At 46.5% G+C, this 14,480-nt stretch overlaps 1 protein-coding gene across 1 annotated transcript in view; it reads right to left on the reverse strand.

Annotated features, from left to right (window-relative positions):
• Positions 1-14,480, reverse strand: part of col4a5 (collagen, type IV, alpha 5 (Alport syndrome)) — a 291,814-nt gene that overhangs the window by 110,213 nt on the left and 167,121 nt on the right. The window contains exons 19-22 of the mRNA XM_070882799.1: positions 14,072-14,162; positions 13,942-13,977; positions 12,166-12,330; positions 7,774-7,866 (exon numbers count right to left, since the gene is read on the reverse strand). Coding sequence (XP_070738900.1) covers positions 7,774-7,866; positions 12,166-12,330; positions 13,942-13,977; positions 14,072-14,162 — 385 coding nt within the window. The remainder of the gene's footprint in view (positions 1-7,773; positions 7,867-12,165; positions 12,331-13,941; positions 13,978-14,071; positions 14,163-14,480) is intronic.

The following is a 14,480-nucleotide window of genomic DNA, read 5'->3' on the forward strand; positions in this document are numbered from 1 at the left end:
TAGTGATTCACATAAACCCGGACGCCAGGCCAGCACACCACAAGGCCAGAGCGGTGCCGTACGTGATGCGGGAAAAGATAGAATGCGAACTGGACCGCCTGCTGAGGGAAGGCATCATCTCGCCAGTTGAATTCAGTGACTGGGCAAGTCCGATCGTGGCGGTGCTCAAGGCGGATGGGTCAGTCAGGGTATGTGGCGATTACAAGGTCACCATCAATCGGGTGTCACTAGAAGACCAGTACCCGCTACCGAGAGTGGAGGACCTCTTTGCGACACTATCCGGTGGCAAACTTTTTTCAAAATTGGACCTGACCTCAGCTTACATGACCCAGGAGCTGACGAGTGAGTCGAAGAAGCTGACCAGCATCACGACACACAAGGGATTGTTTGAGTATAACAGTTGTCCGTTCAGGATACGTTCGGCCACCGCGACCTTTCAGCGAAATATGGAAAGCCTCCTCAAGTCGATTCCAAGGACGATGGTTTTTCAAGACGATATCTTTGTCACGGGTCGCGATACTGAAGAACACCTCCACAACCTGGAGGAGGTGCTACACAGACTAGACCGGGTAGGGCTGCGACTGCAAAAGGCGAAGTGCGTCTTCTTAGCGCCAGAGGTAGAATTCCTGGGGAGGAGGGTAGCAGCAGACAGGATCAGACCTACTGCGTCCAAAGCGGAAGCGATCCAGAGAGCACCCAGACCCCGTAACACGACGGAGCTGCGTTCGTTCCTGGGGCTTCTGAACTATTTTGGTAACTTTCTTCCCAAATTGAGCACGCTGTTAGAGCCGCTACTCGTGCTCCTACGCAAAGGTCGCGATTGGGTCTGGGGGGAAAGCCAGGAAAAGGGCTTTTGATAGAGCACGCAACTTGTTATGCTCCAACAAACTGTTAACATTATATGAGCCGTGTAAGAAACTTGTTCCAACGTGCGATGCATCATCCTATGAGGTCGGGTGTGTGTTGCAGCATGTGAATGCCAATGGTCAGTTACAGCGGTAGCTTATACCTCCAGAAGTCTGTCCCAGGCAGAAAGGGGCTACGGGATGGTAGAAAAGGAAGCGCTAGCATGTGTATATGCAGTAAAAAAAATGCACCAGTACCTGTTTGGCAGGAAATTTGAGCTGGAGACAGATCACAAACCCCTAACGTCCCCTTTGGCTGACAACAAGGCCATAAATGCGAATGCATCAGCCCGCATACAGAGGTGGGCACTTACGTTAGCCGCCTATGACTACACAATTCAGCACAGATCGGGCACTGAAAACTGCGTCGATGCACTCAGCACGCTTCCACTAGCCACCACTGAGGGGGCAACTGAGCATGAAGCTGAGATGGTCATGGCTGTTGAAGCTTTCGAACGCGAATGCTCACCTGTGACAGCCCGTCAGATTAAAGTCTGGACAAATAAAGACCCGCTACTGTCTTTAGTTAAGAAATGTGTCCTGAATGGGGACTGGGCAGCAACATACAGGGCATGCCCTGAGGAATTTAAACCATTTCATAGGCGCAAGGATGAACTCTCGATTCAGGCCTATTGCCTACTGTGGGGAAACCGAGTAGTCATGCCCCAGACGGGCAGAGAGGTGTTTATCAGAGAACTTCACAATGAGCACCCGGGCATTGTTATGATGAAGGCAATTGCCACGTCACACGTTTGGTGGCCAGGGATAGATGCAGACCTGGAATTCTGTGTTCGCAGGTGCAACACATGTGCTCAGTTGGGCAACCAGGGAAGCCCCCCTTAGCCCCTGGTCCTGGCCCGCCAAGCCATGGTCACGCATCCATGTGGACTACGCAGGTCCTTTCATGGGAAAAATGCTTTTGGTTGTAGTAGACGCCTACTCCAAATGGATTGAGTGTGCCATTTTAAATTCAAGCACATCCTCTGCCACGGTAGAAAGTCTACGGGCACTGTTCGTCGCCCACGGTCTATCGGATGTCTTGGTCAGTGACAATGGCCCGTGCTTCACAAGCACTGAATTCTAGGACTTCATGGCAGACAATGGAATCAACCATGTCAGAACGGCACCGTTCAAGCCGGCCTCAAACGGCCAGGCAGAACGAGCAGTGCAGAAAATCAAACAGGGGATGCTCACAATCCAAGGGGGTTCCCTACAAAGCCGCTTATCACGCCTTCTGTTGGCCAATAGATCCCGACCACACTCGCTCACAGGGGTTCCAACCGCAGAGCTGCTAATGAAAAGGACGCTCAAAACCAGGTTATCCCTTATACACCCTACTATGAAAGAAATTGTTGAGAGCAGGCATCAGCCACAATGTGACTACCATGACAGGAATGCGAGAGCGCGATGTCAATGACCCTGTTTTTTCCTTAATTATGCTGCAGGGCCCAAATGGCTTGCAAGCACTGTGATTGCCAAAGAGGGGAATAGGGTTTTGGTAGTTAAACTTACCAATGGACAAATCTGCCGCAAACACATGGATCAAACTAAAAGGAGGTTCAGCAACCCCATAGAAGAAGCAGAGGAAGAACACGACGTAGAGTTTACTCCACCACAGGTGACCGAACACCGGAACCAAGTGGAGGCGAGCACAGTCACTGTGGGCAATCCGGACAGGCCTGAGGCACCGCAAACAGCAGACACTCAGGCCAGCGCCCAACAACCGGAGCCCCAACTCAGGCGCTCTATAAGGAAGTGTAAACCACCAGAGAGACTTAACCTGTGATCCCAATAAGACTTTGGGGGGGGGGGGGGGGGGGAGGTGATGTCATGTATTCAACTATCATTATAACCCATGTATAAGCTGACCTAAGTTGTACACCTTGGGAACATTGACCACAAGGGGGTGAACTTGTGCGAGACACTCCTAACCTGGACTTTCAGGTATAAAAGGGGAAGCTCCACCAAGCTTCATCACTTGAGGTCTTGGTAATAAAGGTAACTGGTCACAGAGTGACCTTCTCTCAAGTATGGGCCTCCTGTGCATTTATATTGTATAGTAAGGACATATCAAGTAGAATGGGCATGGGAATGGCCACATTTTTAGGTCTAACTTCTGAGTTGGGTTCAGAGAGGAAATACCAGACTATTATGTGTAATAACATAGGGTCATTGTGCTATGTTTAATAACTGGGTCATTGCAGAATGTTTAATGACATCGGGTGATTGCACTATGCCTTCGTAACAGAAAGGTGAATATACTGAGGGGAAAATTGTGGTTGGAGGCTTCCTTCGTACGTAGGAAGTAGGATCCTGGCCTAGATTCGCTGCGCAGCGCATGGGAAGATGCCTTTCAGGTACGTACATATGTACATGCTGGAGTCACGTGGGCCTGGACCACCAATCACTATGCTGTATTCTCATTGATAAAAATAGCTCTGTCTATACAGATTCGCATTACTATCAATGAGAATAACCCCCTAAAAAAAAACACAGCCTAAGAAATAAATAAACATCTCACATATTTAAAATTAATTGAAATTAAATGTAATTAAATGTTTTAGAAAAAATATATATTTTGGGGAATTTTTTTTAATGTGTTTTAATAGTGTTAAAAATAAACTTACCTTAATGGACAGAGTTTTTAATATAAAAATGAGTGTTTAAATTACATTTTTATATGTTTTAAAAATGTTACGCTGGTAAAAGTAAGCTGTGCGTCTGCTTTTACCAGGCGTAAAACTTTGAAGGACATTCGCTGGGCAAATAGCCCAATCTCTCCCGCACAAATGTCCTGGCTGCGAGCGGGGATGCGGAGAATCTGTCTAGAGAAATCTTGGTCGATCGGAAATGCCAGTTTTCGGCGCATGCACATTGTGCCCCGAAAACTGGCTTTTGCAAAGCCTCGCCGAGTCCGTGCGAACTTCGTATGATCCCGGCGAAGCCAGAATGTTCGGCCCAATATGTTTAATAAGAGGGTGATTGTACCATGTTTAATAACACATGATAATTGCACTATGTTTAATAATAGGATGATTGCATTATGTTTTAATAATGGAGGGTGATTCAATGACCGGGTGATCACAAGATTTAATAATGGATTGAGCACTATGTTTAATGCTGTGTCAGCCGTGGTTCAGTGGGTAGCACACTTGCCTCTGAGTCAGAAGGTTGTGGGTTCAAGTTCTACTTCAGAGACTTGATTACAAAAATCCAGGCTGACACTCCAGTGCAGTGCTGAGGGAGCGCTACACTGTTGGAGGTGCCGTCTTTCGGAAGAGACATTAAACTGAGGCCCCGTCTGCTCTCTCAGGTGGACATAAAAGATCCCAATGCCACCATTTCGAAGAAGAGCAGGGGAGTTATCCCCGGTGTCCTGGCCAATATTTATCCCTCAATCAACATAACAAAAAAAGATTATCTGGGCATTATCACATTGCTGTTTGAGGGAGTTTGCTGTGCGCAAGTTGGCTGCCGCGTTTCCCACATTACAACTGCGACTACACTACAAAAGTACTTAATTGGCTATAAAGTGCTTTGAGACGTCCGGTGCTCGTGAACGCTGCTATATAAATTCAAGATTTTCTTTCTTTATGTTCTTGGACAGATTTGTGTGCACCTTTGGAAGTGTCTTAGTGAGTTGCAGTGAATGGTGAGACATAATGGTACCCCTACAATGGTGGTATGTGTGAAAGGAATGTCTTGAGCATTGAGAGAATGCTTTTTGGTATTGGTGTGGGGTGGTGCCAACCTGGCACATCATGTGGCAGCCAGGGTGTACAGCGTCAAGTGAAGTAAATCTGGCCATGGTGAGGCCATCCCTGGTCTCCCGAGCAGCAATGTGGTCGGGTGCTGATGCCCTGTGTCCTGTGCAGCATCAGGTGATTGCGGAGAAGTTTGGTGTTATTGTTGATGCTGCTGGTGTGCCTGGTGCTGATGATGTTGGGACTGATTGTGGTCAGGTTATGAGGACCAAGGTGAGACAGTATAAAGGGCACACATGTTGATGGAATAGATGTCAGGTGAAGCAGAGATGACAGAAGCATTCTGTCAATGGTGAGAGAATTCTTCCAATTTGGGGAGAGTGGATGGAGAGTGGAAAGCCTGCAGAATCTGTGCTGGAAATGGACTGAGAAACAGCTTGTGGCTGAAGAAAATGATGATCTGTCTGGTGGGAGCTTTTACTGTACATTTGAAGTTGTCAAGTAATCAGCTGGAGCAGTGGTCACTGAACTCCTGCCTCAGGTTGACAGCTCTGGTCCCCGAACAGCGTGGTTCCATTGGCCATGAAGTTAAAGTGAAAAGTAAGTTAAAAAGGCTTGTAAATCATATGTTAACTGCTAATGAGTTTAATTGGGTCGGCTCCCGCTGCCTGTCTGGTCTGCTCAGGCTTCACATTGGGAAAGGCATGTTGCGGTGGGTTGACTGCGGGGTCCCGACCCGCTATCAAAAATACCAAAGTTCCCACCACCACCGATCCTGACTGCTGTCCCCCTGGAAAATTCCGGCCTCTCTTTGTCCAAATCTTGGGTTGTACGTGGAGAGCATAAGAAATAGGTGCAGGAGTAGGTCATTTGGTCCCTCAAGTCTGCTCCACTGATCTTGGCCTCAACTTCACTTTCCTGCCCGCCCCCCATATCACTATCGTTCAAAAATCTGTCTAACTCCACCTTAAATATATTCAATGACCCAGCCTCAACAGTTCTCCGGGGTAGAGAATTCCAAAGATTCACAACCCTCTGAGAGAAGAGAGTCCTCTTCATCTCTGTTTTAAATGGGCGGCCTCTTATTCTGAAACTATGGTCCCTAGTTCTAGATTCCCCCACGAGGGAAATCATCCTCACTGTATCTACCCTGCCAGGTCCCCTCAGAATCTTATATATTTATATATTTCAATAAGATCACCTCTCATTCTTCTAAACTCCAATGAGTATAGGTCCAACCTGCTCAACCTTTCTTCATAAGACAACCCCTTCATCTTAGGAATCAACCTCGTGAACCTTCTCTGAACTGCCTCCAATGCAGGTATATCCCTCCTTAAATAAGGAGACCCAAACTGCACGCAGTACTCCAGATGTGGTCTCAACAATACGCTGTACGGTTGTAGCAGGACTTCTCTGCTTTTATATTCTATCCCCCTTGCAATAAAGGCCAACATTCCATTTGCCTTCCTGATTACTTGCTGTACCTGCATACTAACCTTTTGCGTTTCATGTACAAGGACCCACAGGTCCCTCTGTACTGCAGCATTTTGTAGTCTCTCTATTTAAGTATAAGCATTTTGAACGATACAGTGAAATATGTTTAGTTACTGGTGGTGGGAGCTATTTGAGGTGACATGTTAACAGGAGTTCACAAGGAGCAGGCTCCACAGCATTAAAGGTCATTAGTACTGATGTGCTTAATACACCCAGTGAAAGCACCCAGATGAAAACGGCAACATGAGACACTCAGTGCAAACACAACATGGTTTTAATGTTGAAGAGTATTGCCCCGGTCACCCCTCTTCCAGGCTTAGTATCTGTACCGTTTTCTAATAATGTACTTTACATGCACATGCACACATTATCAGCAACAATAGGCCCTCCTTATGATTAAGGTGGCATTTTACTTGGTAGGGGGAAAGATTTATTGTCCAACATGTACAAGTTGCGATTATTGTCCTGAATCATCTATCCATTAAATACATCTTGACATCACTGTGCATCAATCGTATGGTACAATATAACTTCTGGAACGATCATGCTCATCCAAACAAAAAAAATAAATACCAATACGGAATGGACACTCCCAGCTCTAATCACATGACATTGTTTTGAGCACCTTGTCATGTTGCTGTCTGGCAACACATACCAGTCTGCGTATTATCCATATATACCAGTAACTGTGTGGATCCATCACATCAGACATATAGCACCAATGGCTCAAGTTAAAGTTCACAAGTTCTATATAGAAGATAGTCCGTCACTTGGATACACCCCTTTTCACAATGGAATACTGATTAAAAGACAACAGGGCCGAAATTGCCCCCCACTCCAAATGGGCGGATAATTCAAATTAAATGAATATTCTCTGCCCGAGTCCATGGGGCGGAGAATAGGGGGAAATTGGGCTCTTAAACTTTTTTAATTTGTCGGGGCAGTGTTTGGGGCGACTGAGGGGCGGAAGTGCTTTGGGAGCGGGACGGAAGGCGGGCGGTGTCATCAGCGCTGCACTGAGCACGTCAGAGTGATGCGTAGCAATGTCCCTCCCCTTCAGTTAAAGGGGAGGGCTGCTGCGAGCTCTGCATAATACTTTGGTGGCACCCACTGGGCTTCAGCCGTCAGCCGATTAAAATAATTAAAATAAAATGTCGCGGACTCCCCTTCCAGCCACTGGCAGCTTCCTGGCAGGAAAAGCTGTCGGGGGTACCCGCGGAGGCGGCTTGGAAAGGGATTGGCGCATGCCCGACGGGGTGGGAACACAGGGCGCGGCAGGAACACGGCCCGGGGGCAATTTCAGATGGGTCAGCCCATCCGCCTGCCCCCAGTCGGAAAGGCCTTCCCGCCCCATTACCAATGCACCTTAAAGAGGCAATTCCGTCCCCAACATCCTTCACAGTTAAAAAGGGTTGCATTGTAACTGTTAGCAGGTATTACAAAATAATGGTCAGCATGAGATATTTGCTCAAATTCAGTGCCAGCAGTCTCTCTCGTTATTTAACCGCCAGTCCCCTAAGATCAGGATTTTATTTTCACAATATCTAACCATGCAATAGTGTGACCTAATCCAGCAATGGAGGCTTCCTGTGGGCGAGGTTTACTGATCAGGACAATGCAACATGTGACCGTGGGGTCACAGAGACACTCGCATTTAGAAAAGGTCTTACCTTTCAGTCCACTCTCTCCTGGAAAGCCGGGAGATCCTGGTGACCCCGGTAACCCCGGCTGTCCTGGCCGGCATTGCGAATCAAGCCCAGGGACTAAAGGAATGAACAGAATAATTCAAAATCACCGCAGCACTGAAAACACATCAAACAGACAATTCATGTATTTGACTTCCAAACTTGCAGAATGTTTTTTAATATGTGTAAAGCAACAATTTACTGCACCCTACAACAAGCTTTGTTATAAGCAACAGCTATGTAAGCTGGTTATGAACTATCAATTATACTATTATAAAACGTATTAGAACTCAGCAGAGGAGGACAAAGGGTTTGATTAGGGCAGGGAAAATGGAGTATGAGAAGAAGCTTGCAGGGAACATTAAGACGGATTGCAAAAGTTTCTATAGATATGTAAAGAGAAAAAGGTTAGTAAAGACAAATGTAGGTCCCCTGCAGTCAGAATCAGGGGAAGTCATAACGGGGAACAAAGAAATGGCGGACCAATTGAACAAGTACTTTGGTTCGGTATTCACGAAGGAGGACACGAACAACCTTCCGGTTATAAAAGGGGTCGGGGGGTCTAGTAAGGAGGAGGAACTGAGGGAAATCCTTATTAGCCGGGAAATTGTGTTGGGGAAATTGATGGGATTGAAGGCCGATAAATCCCCAGGGCCTGATGGACTGCATCCCAGAGTACTTAAGGAGGTGGCCTTGGAAATAGTGGATGCGTTGACAGTCATTTTCCAACATTCCATTGACTCTGGATCAGTTCCTATGGAGTGGAGGGTAGCCAATGTAACCCCACTTTTTAAAAAAGGAGGGAGAGAGAAAACAGGGAATTATAGACCGGTCAGCCTGACATCGGTAGTGGGTAAAATGATGGAATCAATTATTAAGGATGTCATAGCAGTGCATTTGGAAAGAGGTGACATGATAGGTCCAAGTCAGCATGGATTTGTGAAAGGGAAATCATGCTTGACAAATCTTCTGGAATTTTTTGAGGATGTTTCCAGTAGAGTGGATAAGGGAGAACCAGTTGATGTGGTATATTTGGACTTTCAGAAGGCGTTCGACAAGGTCCCACACAAGAGATTGATGTGCAAAGTTAGAGCACATGGGATTGGGGGTAGTGTACTGACATGGATTGAGAACTGGTTGTCAGACAGGAAGCAAAGAGTAGGAGTAAATGGGTACTTTTCAGAATGGCAGGCAGTGACTAGTGGGGTACCGCAAGGTTCTGTGCTGGGGCCCCAGCTGTTTACACTGTACATTAATGATTTAGATGAGGGGATTAAATGTAGTATCTCCAAATTTGCGGATGACACTAAGTTGGGTGGCAGTGTGAGCTGCGAGGAGGATGCTGTGAGGCTGCAGAGCGACTTGGATAGGTTAGGTGAGTGGGCAAATGCATGGCAGATGAAGTATAATGTGGATAAATGTGAGGTTATCCACTTTGGTGGTAAAAACAGAGAGACAGACTATTATCTGAATGGTGACAGATTAGGAAAAGGGGAGGTGCAAAGAGACCTGGGTGTCATGGTACATCAGTCATTGAAGGTTGGCATGCAGGTGCAGCAGGCGGTTAAGAAAGCAAATGGCATGTTGGCCTTCATAGCAAGGGGATTTGAGTACAGGGGCAGGGAGGTGTTGCTACAGTTGTACAGGGCATTGGTGAGGCCACACCTGGAGTATTGTGTACAGTTTTGGTCTCCTAACCTGAGGAAGGACATTCTTGCTATTGAGGGAGTGCAGCGAAGGTTCACCAGACTGATTCCCGGGATGGCGGGACTGAACTATCAAGAAAGACTGGATCAACTGGGCTTGTATTCACTGGAGTTCAGAAGAATGAGAGGGGACCTCATAGAAACATATAAAATTCTGACGGGGTTAGACAGGTTAGATGCAGGAAGAATGTTCCCAATGTTGGGGAAGTCCAGAACCAGGGGTCACAGTCTAAGGATAAGGGGTAAGCCATTTAGGACCGAGATGCGGAGGAACTTCTTCACCCAGAGAGTGGTGAACCTGTGGAATTCTCTACCACAGAAAGTTGTTGAGGCCAATTCACTAAATATATTCAAAAAGGAGTTAGATGAGGTCCTTACTGCTAGGGGGATCAAGGGGTATGGCGAGAAAGCAGGAATGGGGTACTGAAGTTGAATGTTCAGCCATGAACTCATTGAATGGCGGTGCAGGCTAGAAGGGCCGAATGGCCTACTCCTGCACCTATTTTCTATGTTTCTATGTTTCTATAAAAAGATTAAAGAGGCACTGGAGAGGTTGAATAAAATATTTATAAGGATGAAGGATGATAACAAAAATGTGAGGTTATACCCCTTCAGGTGAGGCTGAGCAGGTTGGGCCTCTTTTCTCTTGACCTCTGGGTGACCTAGAGGTCGATAAAATGATGTGAAGAGCTTTGCGAGAGTAGACACAGAGAGGGTGAAATTGGCTTCTGGGGGCTACCAGCTCCTACGAAATTGTGCGGGAGTTAGCAGAGGCACAAAACCGGCAGCGTCCCGGGCCGCTGATCTCAGTGCCATGTGCACCGACCGGTTCTTGCCCCGATGTGGAAATTAGGTCGCATTTCGCTCGTGGGGTGAAACTTAAAGGGGAAGTGCGCGGCGCCATTTTTATTTTTCGGCTGACATACCAGTCCGGCCTCCGTGAGTGTTTGCGTGGGGTCTGTGCCGCGATGGTGCAGCCCGGCACTTTGTTCGGTGCTGGGCTGCAGCCATGGCGCCCTACATCTCCGGTGGCTTAATGAAGGCCTCTCAAAACCTCTGCAGGGCTTGCAGCGTGCCCTCCCCTTTAATGGAAGGGGAGGGCCCTGTGATCACATCAGCGCTACGCGGAGAGACCCATCCCCGAGAGGAAGTGGAGCGCCCGACATTGCACTGCACTGGTGCAGGAAGTCCTGCCTCGCGAAGGTTACTGCCCCCAAACGGGGCGACGCGGAATTTTGCCCCCGAGTGTTTCCACTTGTGGGGAAGAGCAAAACCAGAGGCCAGCAATTTAAGATAGTCACCAAGAAATCAAACAGGGAATTCAGAAGAAACTTCTTTACCCAGAGAGTGGTGAGATTGTGGAACCCGCTACCACAGGGAGTGGTAGAAGCGAATAGTATAGATGCATTTAAGGGGAGGCTAGATACGCATATGAGGGAGAAGGGAATAGAGGGTAAGGCTGATAAGATTTAGATGAGGAAGGATGGGAGGAGGCTCGAGTGGAGCATAAATGCCGCATGGACTGGTTGGGCCGAACGGCCTGTTTCTGTGCCGTATATTCTACGTAATTCAGATATATTTCAGAACAACTATTTAAAATAAAGGGTCTTTTAAGGTTGTTTTTCAGCAGGAAATAGTCACATGATAGGTTAGCAAGTACTTAAGTGCCACCATTCTCTTTCTCCAGGTAATGTTGGGATTCACAGCAGCCCTGGAGGGTAGGTTCTACCACAGCGACAGAGACATTGCAACTTCCCCCACACCCTCAGCAGCTTTATTTATGAAGTTCAACATTGTTTTATCTCTGGCGCCACTTCTTGCTTGCAGGCAAATCTAAATTCTGGCTGGATGTTGTAAGTGCAGCAGGTGCTAGGTTTTATGTTCCTTTCCTTAGGCCAATGCTATTGTACTTTACTTCAATATGGACCGCTGGTTATCTGAAATATTTCTGGGCATGTTTTCTCTTTGAACAACTTGCACAGGCCTAGTCGCCCATTCTTCTCTCTCAAGTACCATATCTTTTCTGACTTATTCTTCAAATAAAGCAGATGCACTATCAACAGTCAAGTGAATATCATTAGCATCTGTAGTTTGCCTCAGGCTCCGCCTCAATTTCACACGTGCAACATGTCAGCTTGGCTCAGTTGGCAGTACTCTCATCCCGGAATCCGAGAGCTGTATGTTCACGCCCCACTGCTGGACTTGAGCACACTGATCTGAGCTGATGCTTCAGTGCAAGTAGTGAGGGGTGCTGCATAGTTCGAGGGGTCATGGTTCAGATGGGATGTCAAACTGAGGCCCCGTTTGCCAGATTAGGGGAGTGCAAAAGATCGCACGGCTTTATTTGAAGAGCACAGAGTCTTTGCTGAACCAACGTCACCAAAAACAGTTTATCTGACCATTCATTCATTTGTTTGCCATTTGTGGGACATTGCTGTGCATAAATGGGCTACCATTTATTTTGCTGACATAATAGTGACCGCATTTTAAATGTAACTGATTGGGTGTAAGCGCCTTGGGAAGTCCTGAAGACGTATTGACACTATAGAAATATAAGCTCTTTCTTACAAGAAATGTTTCTTTGTGTTGAACCCAGATATCTACATGTGATTTTCACAATTAGTTATTACTAATCTTGTGTGACTTGTAAACAAGATAGAAACGAATTTACCTGAAGAGCCCGAATGACCAGGAGGGCCTGGAGGACCAGGAGGGCCTTGGCGACCGAGTGGTCCTGCTGGGCCCGGGAGTGAAAAGCCAGGTACGCCTTCGTCACCTTTCTGACCTCTTTCACCTGGGAAACCCGGAGTGCCTGGTGATCCTACACTGGATTGAGCTGGTAGAAAATACGAGAGGAAAGGAAAACACGTTTAAGAAAACAAACATTATTCGGACTTTTTGAAGAATGGAGTTCTTTGGTGAAAAAAAACCTGAACAGCTGAGGTACTACATGGTGTCAAAGGTCACTGGGAGTTCTGACATCTCGGGCTGGATTTTCGCCGACTTTGCGACTGGGTTTTCGCCGTGATTTGACCCTCCGAAAACCCAGTCGGCGGGAATCTTTGGTACCTCTATGTGCATCCACGTACCGACGGGGAGAGGTGCGCGACGTGAAGCGACTTGCAATGCCGCGGATTGCGTTACCGTCGTACTTTTGGCACTCTCCCTACCCTTACGCCACGCTCAGAATACCGACAGGGTCAAACCTGTTGGTGCAGCCCTGCCAGCAGCGTTAAGTATGAAGACCTGCAAAATGGTAAGTTAAAGTTTTTATTTTAAAATTATTTTCCAGCAATTTAGTAGATAAGGTTTTTTTGAATGTTTTTTTTACAATTTTTTGTTTTTTGTCCCCTCCCAAAGCCCCTCTCACAGCGCTATGGGCCCCGGACTAAAGTTGCAGAGCGGTTTGTGCCGCGAGTCCTTGTGCAACACTGACTTTGCCGAGACGTAAAGGCCGAAAATTAGGCCTAAAAATGGTAGCGCAGCGAAAACGGTAATTTTGTGCTTTAAGGGAGCATGGAGTGATTATTTTCTAAACTCCACTCCCTTTGACCACAGGTCACCTCTGGGCGGGTGGGATTGGTGACTCTACACAACCGAATGATCCTCTCAATGTTGCTAGAGGCAAAAAAATGTTGATTGTATTTGGCTGGGCTTTGCCATGTTTTCGCTGGGAAAAAAAAGTTTTATAAATAATTCAAACGGTTTTGTGTTCAGAATGGTGGGTAAAGGTAGATTTGTGGGCATGTTTTGATATGGATCTTGGTCGCAATGTTTACTACAGAATCAGCTGTTACTGGAAGGAATGATATGACCCATGCTCATGGAGGATGGTGCATCATCTTCTAGCTCGTTCCACTGTAAGGTGGTAGTCATCACAGACGGGAATGGTGACATAGTGGTTATGTTACTGGACTAGTAAGCTAGAGGTCTGGACTAATGATCCTAATGATCTGGAGACATGAATTCAAATCCCACCATGTCAACTGGGGAATTTAAATTCAATTAAATAAATCTGGAATAAAAAGCTTGTACCAGTAATGGTGATCATGAAACTACCGGATTGTTGTAAAAACCCAGTTGGTTCACTAATGTCCTTTAGGGAAGGAACTCTGCCGGCCTTACCCCGTCTGGCTCCAGACCCACGGCAATGTAGTTGACTCTTAACTGCCCTCATGGCCTAGCAAGCCACTCAGTTGTACCAAACGCTACAAAGAAGATGGACTGCAGGGGTTCAAGAAGGCGGTTTACCACCACCTTAAGGATGGGCAATAAATACTGACCCTGCCCAAATCCCATGAACGAATTAAAAAGAAGTGTATTCTTCGAATGTTCAGCCCTCCTCACTCCATTCTGGAAAGTTCTGTTGTATTCAGACTGAGACGCTACTTAAACAGATAGTGAGTAAGAGATGTTTTTTAAAATCTGTATGATTGCTATGCCTCACCTGGAGGGCCTGGCGCTCCTGGTAACCCTGGAAACCCTGGAAGAAAAGAAGCAACATAGTCATTTTTTTTTAAAGCTTTTAATGGAAAGGGTGTTCATGCTATTCACAAGTAGTAAAAAGGATAAGTAACCTGGGGGGCCTCGTTCTCCGATTTGTCCAGAAGAGCCAGGGAAACCTCGGTCACCTTTATGTCCAACAGTAACACCGTGTCTTGGAAAGGTCTGCAATAAAGCCAGAATTTTATTTTGGCGATTGGCAGAAAATTATACGAAGATTTAAGTCTGAAAGGAGTCTCGATAGAGACTTTAGCAACTCAGTCTCACAAGATAGAGTTACTCCCAGGTAAGTAATTGACATGGGTTCAATGCAGGATAAAGCTCTCTCTGTAAATGTGCTTGATAACTAAAGTAATGTTAAATAGTTTCCTGTTTAAAAAAAATTCTTCAATTGTCCATTCTTCAGCAGCGAAGCACTTTAGTGAAGATTCAGTCAACCACTCACCTTTTCTCTTGGTTCCGTTCAGCCTTTCATTATCACAC

Source organism: Pristiophorus japonicus, chromosome 6 (assembly GCF_044704955.1).
Source record: "Pristiophorus japonicus isolate sPriJap1 chromosome 6, sPriJap1.hap1, whole genome shotgun sequence".
NCBI lineage: Eukaryota > Metazoa > Chordata > Chondrichthyes > Pristiophoridae > Pristiophorus > Pristiophorus japonicus.